Source organism: Cottoperca gobio, chromosome 8, assembly GCF_900634415.1.
Source record: "Cottoperca gobio chromosome 8, fCotGob3.1, whole genome shotgun sequence".
NCBI classification, from domain to species: Eukaryota; Metazoa; Chordata; class Actinopteri; order Perciformes; family Bovichtidae; genus Cottoperca; species Cottoperca gobio.
In genome coordinates this window covers 21770213-21788525 of record NC_041362.1, presented here as the reverse complement: position 1 = coordinate 21788525, position 18313 = coordinate 21770213, and the positions used below count along the sequence as shown (strand labels likewise).

Genomic DNA, 18313 nt, shown 5'->3' with positions numbered 1-18313 from the left:
CCTGTATGATGTAAAGCAATTAATTCTACCACTGTAAAGTAGATCATGTTCTGTTGTTTCAGCCCTAGAAACAGCATACTGAAGGAATATTTCATCTGGTTTAAATTGTTTCTTCTCCTCAGCCAAGGGGAGGGATTGCCTCTTCTTCCTGGGGAAAAGAATGAGATCGAGGAGCTGCTGCCAGCAACCACCAGCGAAGAAGACAAGGACACCATCTTCAGCATTCTCGGACAGGCCATGTGCCGACCTACTGGCATACAGGTAGAGTCTGCCTTTTGGAGCTGACACTTTCTGTTTTTCAGAAACTTTCTTTGCGATTTGTGATCTTGCAGACAAACACAGAATATAGTCATCTGATAATGAGTAAACAAAAACAATGTGAGAAAATGTGTTATTATATTAATAATGGCAAAGAAATTACATTTTTAAAAAGTGAGTGAAAGAAACGTAGGTTAGGGGGCTCTTCCACTGTTACTTTTTTATTGTATTGTTGAGTTTTATAACTGGGACTTTTAGGTTTCTGGGAATATGCCACACATGAACACAATCAGACGTTTATGTGCTGGTAAATACTCAACAGCCTGTGCTGGAGTCCCCTGCACACTGTCTACACACTGAGCAAACATGAGCTGATGAAAAAGGATCATGTAAACTTGATGGCCTCTTTAGTATTTGTATTAAAAAGGTTACTGCTCTCAAGTAGCCTCTCAAATAGTGTGTGTTAGAACCTCTCATACTCACCTCAGTGGGTATGGTCCTTAACTTTCCCTAAAGTAACTGTGTGAAAAGCATAAATATGCACTTGTGGGGTTATCTTCACCGGGGCTTTCATTAGACTCATTGCTGAGCAGTGCAGATTGTTCTGATCCTGCTGCTGCTGTGTGTCAGGATGAGGACATGGCTCTCCAGCAGGAAGACGATGAAGACGACCTGGTGGACGTGATCTGGCGGCAGCTCACTGGCTCGTGCCCCTGGCTGGGGGAGGCAGGCCAGCCTGTCACAGATGGTCTGATCCGGGTTTGGAGACGGGTGGTGGACCGCATCTTTGGCCTCTACCGGGTCTCCTGCCAGGCCTATTTTACCTTCCTCAAGCTCAATGCTGGACAGGTGAGGGTTCCACTCTCTGAACTTAATGACTGAAGCATGTGTTGATGTTGTTGCCTGGGAGTGCAGTGCTTCCTCCTCAGTGTCTGCTGTGTGCTTTTAGGTCCCTATAGATGAGGATGACCCCAAACTCCTGCTGTCCTGTCAGAATAGCAAACAGAGCAATGACGATATGATCGTCATGGCAACCCTGCGTCTCCTCCGTCTGCTGGTGAAGCATGCTGGTGAACTAAGGGAGGGGCTTGAGCTGGGCTTAGCCTCCACTCCTACAGCACCCTGGAGAGGTATGTATGACTGCTAGATAAGTGTGGGGGGGGGTGCGTGTGCATAGAAGGAGGCACACCCATAGAGGGATATAGCATAAAAATAATAAACACTTTATCATAAAAAATGGTAAAACTGAATTAAGTGAACTATAAAGACTTTTTCCTTCCGACGTGGTCGGACAACATGGCATACTAAAGGGTTCTTTCCTAGCAGAATCCGGCTCTTCCTACTGCCTTTTTATAAACTGTTCCATAATGTGGGTCCTCCTCAGGTATCATCCCCCAGCTCTTCTCCCGTCTCAACCATCCAGAAGCTTACATCCGACAGAGCATATGCAGCCTGCTATGTCGAGTGGCCCAAGACTCTCCACATCTCATCCTCTACCCTGCCATTGTGGGTTCACTCTCCTTGGGTGGAGAGGCTCAGAATGCAGGTATACTTTAATTGTGTTGAACCGGCTATGTGCAGAAAGTCTCAAACATTTCTCTTTATTTCATTACAAGTGATTTTGTTCTTATTGTGTGCTGCTAGACACTCACAAATATGATGTCAAGTTTGTCTGTTGTTGACAGTGGAGCAGATGACCACCACTGGTCAAAACTAGATGCATGAAGTGAAAATATCCATTCAGTAGTCTTAATGGGGATAATACTGTAGACCTGACATGTGTTGACAGGGAGTAAATTGCCGTCAGCTCTGCCCACCTTCTTGGGCAGCATGCAGGGAGAGGGCCTGGGTGGAGAGGAGGAGCAGCCGGAGAGTGGCGGCCAAGGAGAAGCTCCAGAAGAGCTGGCTACCTTCTGCTCCAGTCAGGACCAAGCCATGATGCAGGACTGCTACAGTAAGATCGTGGAGAAGCTGTCCTTTGCCAACCCTACCATGGTGCTTCAGGTAGGAGGCTGCACACAGTTGGACTTTTTTACTTTTTGTCTCATTCTAGAAACATTGTTGCGCTTATGGTCTTAGGCAGGCCCCTCTCAGAAGTCTTACCTGAGCAGAGTTACAGCATTACATTATGTGTTCATGCTACTTATTCAATCAGCTGGGGCCCAAAAGAGGACCCATATCACCAGACTGTTCATCTGTAGTACATCTAAAAATCAACTATAAACTTCCCAAGAGGAATGAAAGATAAGTCAGTAAACTGACTTTCTCTATGTTTTCCCTAAAAATACAACAAATCTGTGTTGAAATTGTGTGCTGTGCACACAGTCATGAGAAGAAGTCTACTCAGGATAAATAAGAAAAGTGTCAGTGCACTATGTAGAGCCTTTAAAATGCAAGCTGTCCTATGAAGAAGTTGCTAACTCGTCCTGTGTGATGATCAGGTCCAACAGCTGGTGGGTGAGCTGCGCAGAGTGACCCTGCTGTGGGATGAGCTGTGGCTGGGCGTGTTACAACAGCAACACATGCATGTCCTGCGTAGGATCCAACAGCTGGAGGACGAGGTCAAGAGGGTGCAGAACAACAACACACTGCGCAGGTGAGGTGTGTGTGTGTGTGTGTGTGTGTGTGTGTGGGTGTGGGTGTGGGTGTGGTCCTAGCTTGAAGGTTATCCAGAGCCCCTTCTCTTTTATTGGTGGAGTTGTAGCATTTATCCACTAACAGATGAACTGCACACACACGCTCGCCCCCTCGCTTGTTCTCTCCCTCGACTGACACACTTCTATCTCTCACCACGTTACTGCGAGTTGAATAGCGATGATTTGCATGTAGTGGTGACAGATCGGCAGTTTATTAAAATCCTAATTATTAACTCACCGTCACACACACTCTGTTCTCTGTGTGTATCGCTCGATCTCTCAACCGCACTCGCTAGTGTTAAACAACGTGCGCGCAGGGTTATTACTTTGGGTTAACAAACATCTTAAAAATAAATTTTAAAAGATGTTGGGGGAAACCCAAAAGTTGCTGCGACAGGATTTCCTCCTTGCATTTGAACTGTTAAAAACTAACCGGATTCAAACCCAAGAAATCACGGAGTCATTCGCATTTTAAATCAACATGTTTTTGCTTATTTGATATTAAAACATTTTTTTAAATGAACAATATATGTAATATTACTTTATTTATCTATATATATCGCATGACATTGTTTAAAATTCAGTATGATTTCAGTTTCCATAGTGTAAAAATCATTGTAGGAAAAGGACAAATGGCAGACAAGAGATTCACTAACTGTCTTCTGCTGGGCTTTCCTCTCCCCAGAGACCTTTTGTCTCATTCATTCAGTGTCGTGTCCTCAGTTGGCTAATAATAATAATAATAATAATAATAATAATAATAATAATAATAATAATACATTTTATTTGTAAAGCACCTTTCCAAGTTAAAAGCAATCTCAAGGCGCTACAATGCAGGACAACAACATGCCACACAGTAGTGGTAGCTTCTGCTTTATACTATATATTCTGTTTGCTGTTGGAGCTTGTTAAATGTTACAATAATTTAGAAATGAATGCCACCTGTTGTAATTATATGTAAATATTAGTGTTTGTCAAATATTAATATGTAAATATTTGTGATCATTGTATAAAGGAATGTTCTCGTGACCTGCAGGATAAAGTTTCAGTATCTGCACTGTTCAGTGATTCTTCAGTGACTTCTCAGTGGCTTTGTGTCCTCCAGCCTGCGGGGCCAAACTGAATTGGGGTGCTTGGAGCCCATTTTACTTGCAAGTCTGGTTTCACGCTTTGTTGTGCTGCAGGGATGAAAAGATTGCCATAATGCGTGAGAAGCACTCGGCTCTGATGCGGCCCGTGGTTTTCGCCCTGGATCACGTCTGCAGCATCACCGCAGCTCCAGCGGAGACTCCACATGAGACCTGGTTCCAGCAGACCTACGGTGATGCCATTACCTCTGCCCTGGAGCGCTTGAGAAACCCCGCCAACCCCGCCAACCCCGCCAGCAGCTGGCTTCCCTTCAAACAGGTGTGTGTGTGTGTGTGTGTGTGTGTGTGTGTGTACTTCTACTAAGGATTTCAGACGGAGCCATTTGCATGATTGTATTAAGATGCATACAATCATTATACATTGTGTGTGTTAGATCATGCTGAGCCTGCAGCAGCGTGCTCAGAAGCGAACCAGCTATCTGCTTCACCTGGATGAGATCAGTCCTCGCCTCGTGTCCATGACCACAACAGAGATGGCCCTTCCAGGCGAGGTGTCGGCATCAGACGCCGTCACCATACAGAGCGTAGGCAACACCATCACTATCCTGCCCACCAAGACCAAGCCGAAGAAGCTCTTCTTCCTGGGCTCAGACGGACGCAACTACCCATATCTTTTCAAAGGTAGGAGCGCAGCTCAGCAGGGAGTATGGGGGGGGGAAACATTTATTCTATCACATTTAACACAAATATATCATTCTGCATAATGAGTGTTTTTACTTCGGTATAAGTATTTGTGATGTGATTACCTTTGTACTTTTAGTTAAGTGCCAGTTTAAGAACACTCTAAAAGAGTTATAACTGTGGGTAATCCACAGATGTCACTGTCAACAGTTTTCACAGGGATTATTTCTCTTTGCGCCTCCTGTGCATTTCCCACAACATAGTTGAAGTGTGGCTGTAGTGATGCAGTCGTGACTCAAACCTTGTCCCTCTCTTAGGTCTGGAGGATTTGCATTTGGATGAGCGCATCATGCAGTTTTTGTCAATTGTCAACACCATGTTCACCAAGATCAACCAGCAGGAGCAGCCGCACTTCCATGCACGCCACTACTCCGTCACCCCCCTCGGAACCCGATCAGGACTCATTCAGTGGGTGGACGGAGCCACGCCACTCTTTGGCCTCTACAAGCGCTGGCAGCAGAGGGAGGCTGTGCTGCAGGCTCAAAAGGTAACGTTCTCCTCTGCAATAGTAAACGTACACTCCATCAGGTGAACGGCAATAATTTGTTTATCAAAACTGCACCCGGCCATCTTCCTGTTGCAACCCTACAATAAGAAACATTGTAATGTACGTTAAGTTGATGCGTTTGTTGTTCCGACCAGGCTCAAGACTCATTCCAGCAGCAGCCGGTGCCTGCAGTACCCCGCCCCAGTGAGCTCTACTACAGCCGCATTGGGCCAGCTCTGAAGGCAGTGGGGCTCAGTCTGGATGTGACTCGACGGGACTGGCCTCTCAGCGTCATGAAGGAGGTGCTGAAAGAGTTGATGGAGGCTACGCCCTCCAACCTGCTGGCCAAGGAGCTGTGGTGTTCCTGCACCACGCCGAGTGAGTGGTGGAGGGTCACTCAGGTAACCATGGCGCAGAGCTTTTTGAAAACAATGACATGTTGTCCATAACTGTTGTTGTTTTTTTTTAAAACTATGATTATATTTTCTTTTCACTGATCTTTTTTATTTTTGTTAAACCAGGAGTATCAGAAACACTGTAAATGTTCTGATTGGTTGCACATCCTGTTCTTTGTTGCTGCAGTCTTACGCCAGATCAACTGCTGTCATGTCAATGGTGGGATACATCATCGGCCTTGGCGACCGTCACCTTGACAACGTGTTGATTGACATGACCACTGGAGAGGTGGTGCACATTGACTACAATGTCTGCTTTGAAAAAGGTCAGTTTCAAGTGCTTTGCTTGAATGTGTGTTGAGTCAGTTTAATGACAAACCACTTCATGTCAAACGTGCGGCCTCATCAACTACTGTCTCATTTGTTAGTGCTGAATATATTCAGATAATTTGTCCCGCATGTCATAAAAACATCTAAAACAAACTAAACTGGTTTTCCTTGTGGTCTGTATCACTAGGGAAGAGCCTGCGCGTGCCGGAGAAGGTCCCGTTCAGGATGACCCACAACATTGAGACTGCTCTAGGAGTCACTGGGGTGGAGGGCATCTTCAGGCTGTCCTGTGAACAGGTTACTGTCCTATCACACACTACTGGACCCCATCACATTCACACTGAATTGTTCAGGACTTCATTGTAAAACCATTTGTACGCCCGGTAAAACCTGAAGGCAAATAGTGTGCAGGCCCAAGTCTTGATGTCTAAATGTGTGCAGATAGTTGCTGCTCTGCTGAAGTCAGATGTGTGGTTTCAGGTGGTTCACATGATGCGTCGGGGCAGAGAGACCCTACTCACCCTGCTGGAGGCCTTTGTCTACGATCCCCTGGTGGACTGGACTGCTGGGGGGGAGGTGGGCTTCGCTGGTGCCGTGTATGGAGGAGGAGGCCAACAGGCTGACAGCAAGCAGAGCAAGAGGGAGATGGAGAGAGACATCACACGCTCTCTCTTCTCCTCCAGGGTGGCTGAGATTAAGGTGAGGTCAGGACAGCAGCAGACTGCTCCATGGCCTTCATGAGCCCATCGCAGTCTTTATTAACTGCACATCATCAGTGTTGTACAGCTCTGCTGTGATGGACATTCCTTTCTAAGGTTCTCTGAAATCTTATCTTCATTTCTTGAATATTTTGATTTCATGAAAGTCGTGAACAAGTTTCCAGGAAATGTTTTAGTTTTCTCAAATGGTCTAAATGATGATTCATTGGTTTTTAAATGCATGTTTCTACGACCTTCTGGGTCCAGGATGGGGCAAGGTTATGATTTAAACCCTGAGAAAGGAAACTTTCAGCTACTTTGACAACAAGTAATAAAGTAAAGTCAATAAAGGACCAAGAAGCAACGCTTGTGAGGATTCAGAGTGTAATTGGTAAACTGTGTGCAGGTGAACTGGTTTAAGAATCGTGACGAGATGCTTGCAGTGCTGCCACAAGTGGAAGAGGCTGTGGAGGAGTACTTGGTCCTGCAGGAGCTGCTCTGCCAGGGGGAGAAACTACAAGCCAAACTTCAGGAGGAGATGGCCTTCCTGGAGGGGGCAGAGAACCATCCGGACCACCTGATCCTCACCCTGGAGCAGAGGTCTGACACGGCACAATACTCATTTATTCCAAATCCATGTTAAATGAATATTTAAGTCATTTTTAATTACAATTCAGATTGTAAGAAACAAACATTTTGAGGGTAATACACTTTCCCTTCCACAGGTTTTAAGTTCCACATTTCCTCTCTTTATCTGTATGAGCTGCTCCATGCAGGTCTACTGTGTGCAACAATAAGTAGCAGCACGTTCTGGAAGCTTATTAATCCAGCCCTCTGTCACAGGTACTCTGAACACAACCAGCTGCAGTCGCGGCAGCGGACTGTGCAGGAGGCCATTCAGAGCAAGCTGGCTGACCTGGATCAATGGATCTCCCAGTACCAGGCTGCATTCTCCAACCTGGAGGCCACACAGCTGGCCAGCCTGCTGCAGGATATCAGCAGCCCCATAGATCTCGGTTAGTCCCACTGGAAATGATGCGAGCAGGATGAATGAGTGAACTTGTTAAAATAAGCCATTTTTAAAGTGAGTCTTGTAACGCGTCTTGATTTTCCCTCAGTCTTTAGCTTCTGTTTCTGGACATGATGTATTTAATGAGGTGTTTTTATTATTTAGTCTTAACATACATTTTAATTATAAAGAGTACCGTGACAATATTTGATATTTATTCAACTATTTCCAGGAATAACACTGCCCTCTTCCTGTGTGTCATAGCGTCTAGCACATTCCCTGCAGGATGCTACTAGTTGTTCAGGCCTTTTGTAATGTCTGCGTGGTTAAAAAATGTAATGTTAAAATGCCACATGGAGCGTTTCCTTGAGCTGTGTTCTTGGTTTTCCAAATCTTTCAGGTCCTCCTAGTTATGTGCCAGCTACAGCCTTCCTGCAGAATGCAGGCCAGGCCCACCTGATCAGCCAGTGTGAGAGCCTGGAGGCGGAGGTGAGCGCCTTGCTGCAGCAGCGCCGTGGAGCCCTGCGTGGCTGCCTGGAGCAGCTGCACAGCTATGCTACAGTTGCTTTGCTGTACCCACGGGCGACCCTGCTGCTCCATCGGGCCCACCAGTGGAAGGCCTGGTTGGAGGAACTGATGAGAGACATGACAGTGGAGCACTGCCAGCACATCTACAGACAGTAAGGAACTGCAGCAGGCCTTTACGCTGTCATCACTGTTATCTTCTCGACAAAGTACATTTTTACTTGCCCCTATACAAATAGTTTTATTTATTAGCAGTTATCAAATAAGATTGATTTATTTACTTAAATAAAGATTAGAGTGATGACACCATGTCATAGATGTGAAGCACCAAACATTCTTGCATATTGAAGATGGTATGATGAACCCCTTATCTGGTCGTTACTGCCCATGTGCAACTCAACAGAGATGAGAAGGAAGCAGGTTGGCTCACTCAATAGCCCTGTTTAATTCTTTCTTTACTACTGAGTTGCTAGATTTACTTTCCCGACGTGGCATTTGACTTGCCCTGGGCAATCCTTAGTGTTGAGCTCTGAGAATATTAAGATCCCTGATATCATTTCCATTCCTGAGTGGAATCTGTGCTTCGTTTCCGAGGATCCTACCAATCTGACTCGGGCTGGTTGTGTCAGTGGTGATCTGGGGCTTAGCCCTGAAGTCTTTGAGTCAGTCACGCTTCAAACGATAAATATTGCAATATCAATACGTGCTTAATGGAAAAAATATTGTTGTTATTACATGCAGTGCTATAATTGAAATGTATAAGCCTGATTGCTATTTTATTTCACTTGATTGATTAAAGTACTTTATTGAGCCATACATTGTATAATTTATGGCAAACATAACATTCTCTGTCCAGTGTTTGAACAAATGTTCCATACATTTGTGATCATAAGTAATGGTCACAGTTACTGTCAGCTGCCACTGAATGAACAAGCGTTATGTATTAATACACACCTGTGGGGATCCTGGTGAGTCAGGTGGTCTGCTGAACAGTAGCAGGCAGTGACTACTCCATAATAATATAAGTAAGATGATGTAATGTATCATGCTCACACAGCTGGTCTCTGTTTCCCCTCCCTCTACAGATACGAGGTGCTGTTCGCCCCGCAGCCTCCTGCTGCCTCCTGCCAGTTCCTGTCCAGTGTGGAGTTGACCTTGCAGCACCAAGTGGCCGACACCAATGAGCGCGTGATGCACCAGGCAGAACGACTGAAGGCTGAGGGCACAACAGTGGCTGCCTGCGAGGAGCAGCTGCAGGAGATCGAGCACTGCATTACAGTCTTCCTGCTGGAGAATGGAGAGCCGGGCTCCCTCAGCCTGGCTGGAATCATCACATCTGCCCTCTGCACACTCTGCAGGTTTAACACTTATCTTTCATTCCATCTTTACTCTGCTGTTTCTCCACTCACACTAATGGAAAATAGAGTTTGTGGTACAATACCCATAAATGGCTGTGTTGCCAAATTAAGCTTCTCTTTTTTTAACTGTATTTCTGAAACCTTAAAACACCACAAATACGTAAAATCCAACCTACTCTTTAAGAAATGTGGAGGTGAAAGAGGAAGGAAGTCACTGAGTGTTATGTTTCCAGGCGGAACCTGGTAATGGAGGGAGCTGCAGCCAGTGCTGGAGAGCAGCTGGTGGACCTGATATCTCGGGACGGGGCGTGGTTCCTGGAGGAGCTCTGCAGCATGATTGGAAATGTCAGTGCCCTTGCAACACTGCTGCAACGCTGTCCACTCCTGCCCCATGACCTGGATCTGCCTGCACCCTCAACTACCACCCAGGCTGTGTACCTGGCCAATGCTGTATATACCTGCTTGCAGGTAGGTGTACCCTCAAAACATTGTTTTTATGGAAATGAGAAGCTTCTTACAGTTTTTTCACATTTGAGTTTTTATGGTTATGTAAATGTGGCTGTTAGAGCAGGACGTTCCACTGTCTGACTTTGTTGTGTCTCCTTGTTCACTGCAGGAACTGAACACCAACTTTCGTCAGATCATCTTTCCTGAAGCTCTGCGCTGTATGGTGAAAGGAGAGCCCACCCTGGAGTCCATGTTGGCAGAGCTGGAGCAGCTGGTGGAGCAGAGCTCCGACGGGCTCGGCCTGCAGGGTTTGGTTGACAGTCTGCAGGCTACCACAGGCCTGGACCATGATGGACAGAACCACTGCCTCCACATCACCAGGTGAAGGCTTGCTATGGTTGTGCACTGCATTCTACTTAACATGAGCTTGATCAGACACAGCATTGGCTTAACTGATTAAAAACCTGCAAGTAGGGACGATATAGGATTTTATCGTGGAACAAAACACACAATAAATAGATTGTGTTGGATTTCCATTATTGTAATAATTATTGGGATATCATCAAGAATCACAATTATTTTTGGCCAGGATAATCCTGACATGAAATGTTCCTATCTTCCCATGCCTACCTGCACATTCTTAAAAGCTAAAGCATGTGTGATGTATGAATAACTTGTAGCTTTTTGTGCTCAGGATGCTGCGTGCTCAGTACTCTGAGCTGATCCAGCCTCGCAGCATGGATGGACCGGGCCAGGACACACCAAAGATGTCTGCGGGTCAAATGTTGTTGGTGGCCTTGGACGGCATGTTCACCCAGCTAGAGACTGCCTTTGGACAGCTCACAGAGAAGGTAACTCCCCGGTCTCAGACGTATGCACACACACAGGGAGAGTCATTTTGTCCAGTGATAAACATTGAGTGGTTACAATATAAAACTTCTCCTCATTCTCTTCAGCTGAGTTCTCTGGAGTTGCCGTCGGCCTGGAAGAAGGTGGACGTCCTGAGGGAGGCTCGAGCCGCACAGCTGCACTTCTTCGACAACCTGAATCAGCGGCAGCTCATGGAGGAGGTGTTCTTCCTCAAGAGACTGCAGACCATCAGGGATTTCTTCAGGCTGTGTGCCTCCTTTGCTCAGACTCTGTCTGGTGAGACTTCTTCACTGCCACAGAGTAGCTAAGGACTCGCAATGAACCCATCATGTTTTTTCAGAGCAAAAGTTAAAACCACCACAGTGATCTGGTGACTGTCTGATGACCAGTCACCTGCTAAATTAGACCTTTTTAGCTGAACTTTACACAGGAGCTGTGGAAGACATGTTTTTTATTCTTCTTCTGCAGTAAAATCTCACTATATAAATGCTCTTTTAGACCATATCAAGCTGAACACGAAGGTTTTCCAGGCAGAGGAAATGAAGCTTGGTTAATTCTACCTTCTCTGCTTTTAATAATTCATCCAGTTTAATAATCCAGTCATATAACCATCATTGTTGGAACTTCACTGGTCAGTTCTTCAGCCTGCTGTCTTAACGAGTGTATGACGTCTTGTGTGTTCAGGGACCTGCCCCCCGGCTGAGGATCTGTTGCCTACAAATGGACCCATTGGTCTGGGTAAGCCGCTGTACCGGCGGCCCAGCGCCACAGGGTCAGGAGTGGCAGTGGTCAGTGAGGAACAGATGACCCGTCCCATCAAGGCCTTCACAGCAGAGTTTGTTCGGCAGATGCTCATGGGTCTGCCCAGCCAAACACTTGGTCTGGCCCTCTGCAGCACTCTGTCCGCCCTCGGCCTGGACGTGGTCGCCCAGGTGGAGGCCAAAGACTTTGGTGCAGAGAGCAAGGTACAGTGTGACAGTTAGATTCTGGTGAGCGACTAGTGATCCTAAGAAGGATATGCCTCATATGTATTTACACTGTTAAAGTCGGTCTGGATAGTACACGTAGACCCTATTATTGTTTCAGTGTTCCACGTGTGTACACAAAGATCCCCACATATGTCTATCTGACCAGTACCCCTGTCTGTCCCGGCCCTGCAGGTGTCTCTGGATGAGCTCTGTAAGAAGGCAGTGGAGCAGGGCTTGGTGTCAGGCCGGGGCTCCCAGCTGCTGCTGAACAGAGCCACAGTGCTGGCCTCTTCCTACGACACAGCCTGGAAGAAAGTAGACCTGCTGAGGAGGTTGGATGCCAACCTGGAAGCTGCCAAGGCCAGCCTACAGAGGAGCCAGCTGCACATTGCCATGTTTCAGGTACAGACTGAATAATCGTATCCAAAATCTGTGATTCAGAAAATAAAATAATTTAAAAATCCCCTTTTTCTGCATATAGTTACTACCTAAAGGGTTAGGGTTATTATGTATTTGTTAATACTTGCTTGTTAGCAGCTAACTAAATGAAACATGGCATAACTGTGACTATTGAGGTCAGGTATGTAAAAAGGTTACAGACTAGAGAATGAATGTAGTCTGTTCAGGCTCTTTCAGGTGTTAAATGTGTTTTTTAATGCGTCTTCCCTTCAGTGGCAGCATGAGGATGTTCTGGGCCCCAACAATCAGCCTCTAAGTGTCAGCATTCCTCCTCGCTCCGTCATCCTCGGCAACATGAAGAAGAAGCTGTACAAGCTGAGTCAAGATGAGGGATCCATTGTCGCCATTCAGGTCAGTATCTCAGCCCAAACGCCATCCTGTGTTTAATCCATCAATCAACATCCCTCAGCCAGAGATGGTAACGTCCAGGAGTTGTTGTGCTTTACTTTGGCATTTTGTTATTGTAACAAAAGTTCATACTTACATTGTGAACAATAGTTAGCACTGCAGCTAAAATTCAACTCGGACCATTTAAATCTCCACTGAATGCTGTTATTTCTGTTAACACATTACATCTGAATAGAGTCGCTTCTTTTCGTTTTACATACAGTTGCACAAAGCAACATTGAATCACCAACCCAGTAGTTGATGTTGTGAATGCTATGAAGGGGACGGCAGACTCAGTTTGAATTCTGTTGCTCGGGGTGCGTTGTTGGGACCATTCTATAAACACTGATCATGAGTTCCACCAACTCATGATACATGAAAATAATATTAAATGTTAATTATTTAGATTTTTTTCACATTTAATTGATTCAGTTGACAGTTTAATTATATTTATTGTTAACTTTATTTCACAACATGAAGGGCTGCACGCTCTTTGAAGCCATCGCTACACTGCCACCACAATTTTCATGTGGGGGAAAAATATGTTTTTTTTTTGTTTTTTTGATGTCCTAAGAGTAAAAATAAAATTTCAACCAAAAGGTGTGTGTTGTTGGACTGTGTGTGTCCTCAGGATAAGCTGGTGGCGCTGGAGGCGAGCATTGAGCAACGCCTGAAGTGGGCTGGTGGAGCCAACCCGGCGCTGGCCCCCGTCCTACAGGACTTTGAGATGACCATCAGGGAGAGACGCGCCATGGTGGCCCGAGAGAACCAGCGCACCAGCCAGGTAACAGCTCTGCCATGTTGATCCAACCTCAGTGAGTGGACTCTTTCTCACCAGCACTCGATAGATGACCAATTCTTTCCTTGCCGTTTCTTCCAGGTCACCTTCTTGTGCTCCACCATCCTGAACTTTGAAGGCCTTCGGACACGTTCCCCCGAGGCCCTCAACATGGATGCAGCGTTGTTTGAGCTGCTGAAGCGCTGCCAGCAAACCTGTTCCTACGCTGCCCAGTTTAGCAGCACAGTGTCTCCACTGGAGCTCCAGCTGCTGCACAGACTGGTGGGTTTGACCTCTGACCTCGACAGTCTATTCCTGTCAGAAATATGAGGCAGTTACTTTAGAAGTACCGCATTCATACATTAATAACATTAGTTTTAATGAGATACTCATTAAAGTGTTTTGTCTCTGGGTGATCTGTTAATTTCAATACTTTGAATCCTCTTGAAAGCATTTTTCAAATCAAGTGTGTTGTTAAAGGGGCCCTGTGAAGTTTCTTGTGAACAGATAAGTCAGGTTTACGTTGTTAGATCTCAAGGATACACAAAGTATGTTGGTGAGAAACACAAACATGCTGAATGCATTTCCTTCCTCGTACAACATTTGCAAAGCAGATTTTTAAAAGTATTTTGAATCCTGCATTGGTTACATCCATGTTTACTCTTCTTCTTCCCTGTAATGTGCATTACATCGTGAATGTGTGCATCCTTGTGCACGTGCAAGAAAAAACAGGGGCCCACTCATTCAAGAAAACTTTTAAATAGTTTTTACTAGAGGATAAAAAGTCCACACAGTACATTTAAGCTCTTTGTTGATCACTACAGAGCCCAGTGCTGGACCTGCCTATAGGCAGTCCTGATTGGCTGAGCTGTGCCCAGAGGCAGCTGGAGGAGGAGCTGAGCGTTGAGCGGAGGACTCAGGAGGAGCGGGAGCAGCAGCTGGAGTCCTGCGGAGAGACACTGCAACTCCTGGTCGACTCCATCAAGACTACTCTGTCCAACCACAACCGCCAACTGGCCGACGTCAAGCACCTGCTGAAAGCCATGTCCAAGGTACACAGTCAGTCTCTGTTAGCCGTGCGGTGCAGTACACGTCTCTGACCTCAAGTCTGTTTCAGCTGTGACCGAGGAGTCATCTTCTTGTGTTGATTCTACATACAGGATGAGGAGGCGGCATTGGCGGATGGTGAAGAGGTGACCTATGAAGGCAGCGTGCGTCACTTCCTGTTGGAGTACAAGGCCTGGCAGGACAACATCCAGCTGGTCTTATTCACTGTGGTGCAGGCCAGCGGGCAGCCTCGCAACCAAGAGCAGCTCGTCCTGCTGGAGGAGATTCCTGCTACCCTGAAGGAGCTACACTCCCAGAGCCAGAGGTGCGCACACACACACACACACACACACGCACACACACACACACACACACACACACACACACACACACACACACACACACACACACACACACACTGTATAGATCTTGTGTTAATATTGTGTGTGCTTCACTACAGTGTGTATAATGGCCTGGTGAGTTTTGCCTCCCCGCTGGTGACAGACAGAGAAGGTGAATGTGCCAGTCCTGTTTCTGCCGCACAGACGAGCTTCGCAGCAGGTGAGACACACTGCAGCTTCCTTCTCCGCTTAGAACAGCAGCTGTCTTCAGTTAGAAAGCATTCGCTGTGCATGCAGAACCTCCACGTCACGAACAACTCACTAAAATATGAGTAAATGATCTTCTCTTGTAGATTAGTTATTCAAATTGAGAACTGTGCAAGTTTTCCATTTTGTATCAACAGAAAAGCAGCAAAGATGTTGAAGCATGATGTTTGATTTGCCTTACTTGACATCGCACGTCCTGTGATGTGACTATTGGGAAGTCCATGTTGAAAAGATATACAGTATATCCTGCAGCCCTACTTTAGATTATAGATTGGTGGAAACACTAACAGCAAATGTGCAAAAGGAACTCTGAGCTGACCACAGCTGATGTTCTCCACCATGGAATACTAATCAAGTGTCTGTTTCTTACACCGTGTCATATGTGCTTTGACTTCAGCTGTTAAATGCAGTGGAGTGAAGACCCAGCCAGACTCAATGTCCCAGAATGCACGCAAGGCTTTGCCACGTAACCTGGGAACCCCCACTGATACCCCACCCAGCACTCTGTTGATGAACAGCAAAGGCCTCAACCCCAGCCCCAAGAGGGCTGTCCGAGACCCCAAAACAGGACGAGGTACTGTTCTTCAGCGGCTCCACAATGACGGCTTCTGTTACTAATCTTTCCTGCTCAAGTAGCTAACACTACGAAGCAATACGTTTTACATGTCTATCACCCTCAGGCATCACATGACCTTAAAGTTATATTTATTTTTACACCTGTAGAGTAAATCAATAAATATAATAAACATTAATAGTGATTGGCTTGCAGACGTTTTCTGCCATTGAGCAGGCTGACAGGTCATTAGGTAGTTAGAGATGTTTGGGGTGGACTTTACCTGAAACACGGGTGGGATTTATCAACCTGGATTTCAGGCTTGCGAGAGAATGATTGAACTTCAAGTGAATGAACGTATTGTGGTGAAATCCCACCGCACTGCTCTGAACCTACTGCTTGCTGTGTTGCAGCTGTCCAGGAGAGGAACTCGTACGCAGTCAGTGTGTGGAAGAGGGTGAAAGCCAAGCTGGAGGGCAGAGACATCGATCCCAACAGGAGGATGAGCGTCACAGAGCAGGTCACACACACACACACACACACACACACACACACACCTTACATTCAACATTGGCCATGAGTCTTACAGTTAAGCGACTCATATTATTGGCAATATGCCAGTATTTAATATTAAATACACTGAACTGTGAGTCATGATCGTAACGTTCACTGTGACTCGCTGTGATGACAGAAGCGTTGTCATAATAAGACCGAGGCGTGGATCTGTGATTGGGCTAAGACTGTGCCCTATTTCGTTGCAGGTGGACGTCGTCATCAAAGAGGCCACCAACATGGACAACCTGGCCCAGCTGTATGAGGGCTGGACTGCCTGGGTGTGAACGCCATGCTACTTCATGTCTTTGTTCCAGCGAAGGCTTGGAGATCCACCAGAGTCCAGCAGGTCTGGGGTGTCGGAACAGCAGCACCGGGCCACACTGGGGGGAGGAAATGGGAAGCGGATGCTTAGTCCGCCCTCCCAAACTCCTGGGCACCCAAACTGGGGCAGCGACCTCGTAGCACCGCTGCAACCACACTCCCCCAACCACCGGCGATCGGGCTAACACAACGCTTAGTGGGCCTGCGGCCCCGCCTTCCTTTCTGGGGTTTGACCAGGCAACGCAGCGCCGAATGGGGGAGGGGGGAAGGAGGGCAAAGGCCTCCTCACCCTCGACTTAGAAATACCTTCCCCCCTCACCTGCATAGCTCACTGTCAATTGTACCCATAAACATCACTGCATCCTGTTGAGCCAATCAAACTCCACCTGAGGGCAGGATGAAACAGGAAGTGAGCCGTTTCCCTCTGAAGCACACAGCTAACGCGCTGTGGGTGGGACTTCACCGGGGCTAAAGCTCAGATGGATGGGCCGTTCATATGGTCACATTTGTTTTTCTCTAATCTTTTCCTCAATGGCGTTGTGATTCTGATTGGCCAGTGGGTTACACGGTTGGGCAGGAATGATGAGAGCGAAGGTTCAACAGGATTTTTAAGGCTACATGGACACTCACCTGAAACCTGAAATGAAAGGAAATGAAGGTGGAAAACAATCAAACTGTATGTTGATTGATAAACAGTAAAGACTTTTAAAGAATAAAAAATTGTTAATTGGAGTTTCTGAGGAAGGTTCTTTGTGCTTTTGTGGATAAAAGTGAAACGTTCTGTTATGTGAAATAATTTTGGATGCCTCACTTGTGAGCGTACAACGGCCACGTAAAGGTGAAGTCACTTAGACGATGGACAACCTCCGTCTAACTCTTTTTCTTCGGTGTGTATCTTTAGTCTGTGTTGAGCTGTCTTCAGTCCTTCTTTACAACTGTACCAGTAGATTTCTGGCTTTTTTGAATTGCCTGTCAGAAGCAGTTTCTTGCCTCATACATATTCACTCCCCAGCCCTAATGCTTACATTTTATTAATCTTGATCTTCTAGTTTTACATTTTTAGTGGGAGAAGTTATCTTTTTGGTGATGGTGCAAAATGTTATTTCTTAAAGCTTTTATTGGATTTTGTTGGATGACAAATAAACATGGAACTGAGAAGTGTTGAGTGTATTATTTAACGACGACCATCTTTGTTAAAGTTAAAAGTTAAAGCCTTTAATTGTCATTATACAAAAATTCAAAGACATACATAACATTAAAAACATGGCAGTAGGACAGACAACATAAGCAATCATACGGGGGGAATAAATAGTTAGAAATATTGATATAAAAATAGTTTATACTTTTTAAAGTGCAATCAGAGTGTGTATGTGTGAGAAGATGGTTATGGTTATTGCATTAGGTCTGGTGGTTAAGCAGCCTGACGGCCCAGGGGTAGAAACTATTTTTTAGTCTGTTTGTCCGTGATTTGAAGCTCCTGTATCTTCTCCCAGAAGGCAGGAGAGAGAAAAGTCTGTGACCTGGGTGAGAGCTGTCCTTTATTATTTTGTTTGCTTTGCTGAGGCAGCGGGAGGTGGAGATGTGTTCCAGAGAGGGCAGGGGGCAGCCAACGGTTTTTTCTGCCATCCTAATCACTCTCTGCTGGGCTTTCTTGTCCACAGCTGAACATCCAGCATACCACACAGAGATGGAGATTTGATCCACTTCTCTAAGTACAGTCATTGGAGCGAAAAAAAGTGTAGGAGTGAATATTGCACATGATAGTGTAATTGCAAAAGTTATAAAAAGTGAATAT

General features: G+C 46.0%; 1 protein-coding gene across 1 annotated transcript in view; it reads left to right on the top strand.

Moving 5' to 3' along the window:
* smg1 (SMG1 nonsense mediated mRNA decay associated PI3K related kinase) overlaps positions 1-17676 on the top strand; it is a 39992-nt gene extending 22316 nt beyond the window's left edge. Inside the window, exons 33-64 of the mRNA XM_029437195.1 lie at positions 123-261; positions 889-1107; positions 1208-1388; positions 1643-1804; positions 2048-2262; positions 2700-2854; positions 4079-4301; positions 4417-4663; positions 4981-5210; positions 5366-5611; positions 5793-5931; positions 6123-6232; positions 6416-6634; positions 7040-7233; positions 7477-7649; positions 8043-8322; positions 9253-9525; positions 9759-9993; positions 10142-10353; positions 10667-10823; positions 10929-11118; positions 11527-11807; positions 12003-12212; positions 12483-12620; positions 13288-13440; positions 13537-13716; positions 14259-14486; positions 14595-14806; positions 14942-15042; positions 15487-15663; positions 16056-16162; positions 16404-17676. Coding sequence (XP_029293055.1) covers positions 123-261; positions 889-1107; positions 1208-1388; positions 1643-1804; positions 2048-2262; positions 2700-2854; positions 4079-4301; positions 4417-4663; positions 4981-5210; positions 5366-5611; positions 5793-5931; positions 6123-6232; positions 6416-6634; positions 7040-7233; positions 7477-7649; positions 8043-8322; positions 9253-9525; positions 9759-9993; positions 10142-10353; positions 10667-10823; positions 10929-11118; positions 11527-11807; positions 12003-12212; positions 12483-12620; positions 13288-13440; positions 13537-13716; positions 14259-14486; positions 14595-14806; positions 14942-15042; positions 15487-15663; positions 16056-16162; positions 16404-16481 — 6064 coding nt within the window. The 3' untranslated portion in view covers positions 16482-17676. The remainder of the gene's footprint in view (positions 1-122; positions 262-888; positions 1108-1207; positions 1389-1642; positions 1805-2047; positions 2263-2699; positions 2855-4078; positions 4302-4416; positions 4664-4980; positions 5211-5365; positions 5612-5792; positions 5932-6122; positions 6233-6415; positions 6635-7039; positions 7234-7476; positions 7650-8042; positions 8323-9252; positions 9526-9758; positions 9994-10141; positions 10354-10666; positions 10824-10928; positions 11119-11526; positions 11808-12002; positions 12213-12482; positions 12621-13287; positions 13441-13536; positions 13717-14258; positions 14487-14594; positions 14807-14941; positions 15043-15486; positions 15664-16055; positions 16163-16403) is intronic.
* The last annotated feature ends 637 nt before the right edge of the window (positions 17677-18313 follow it).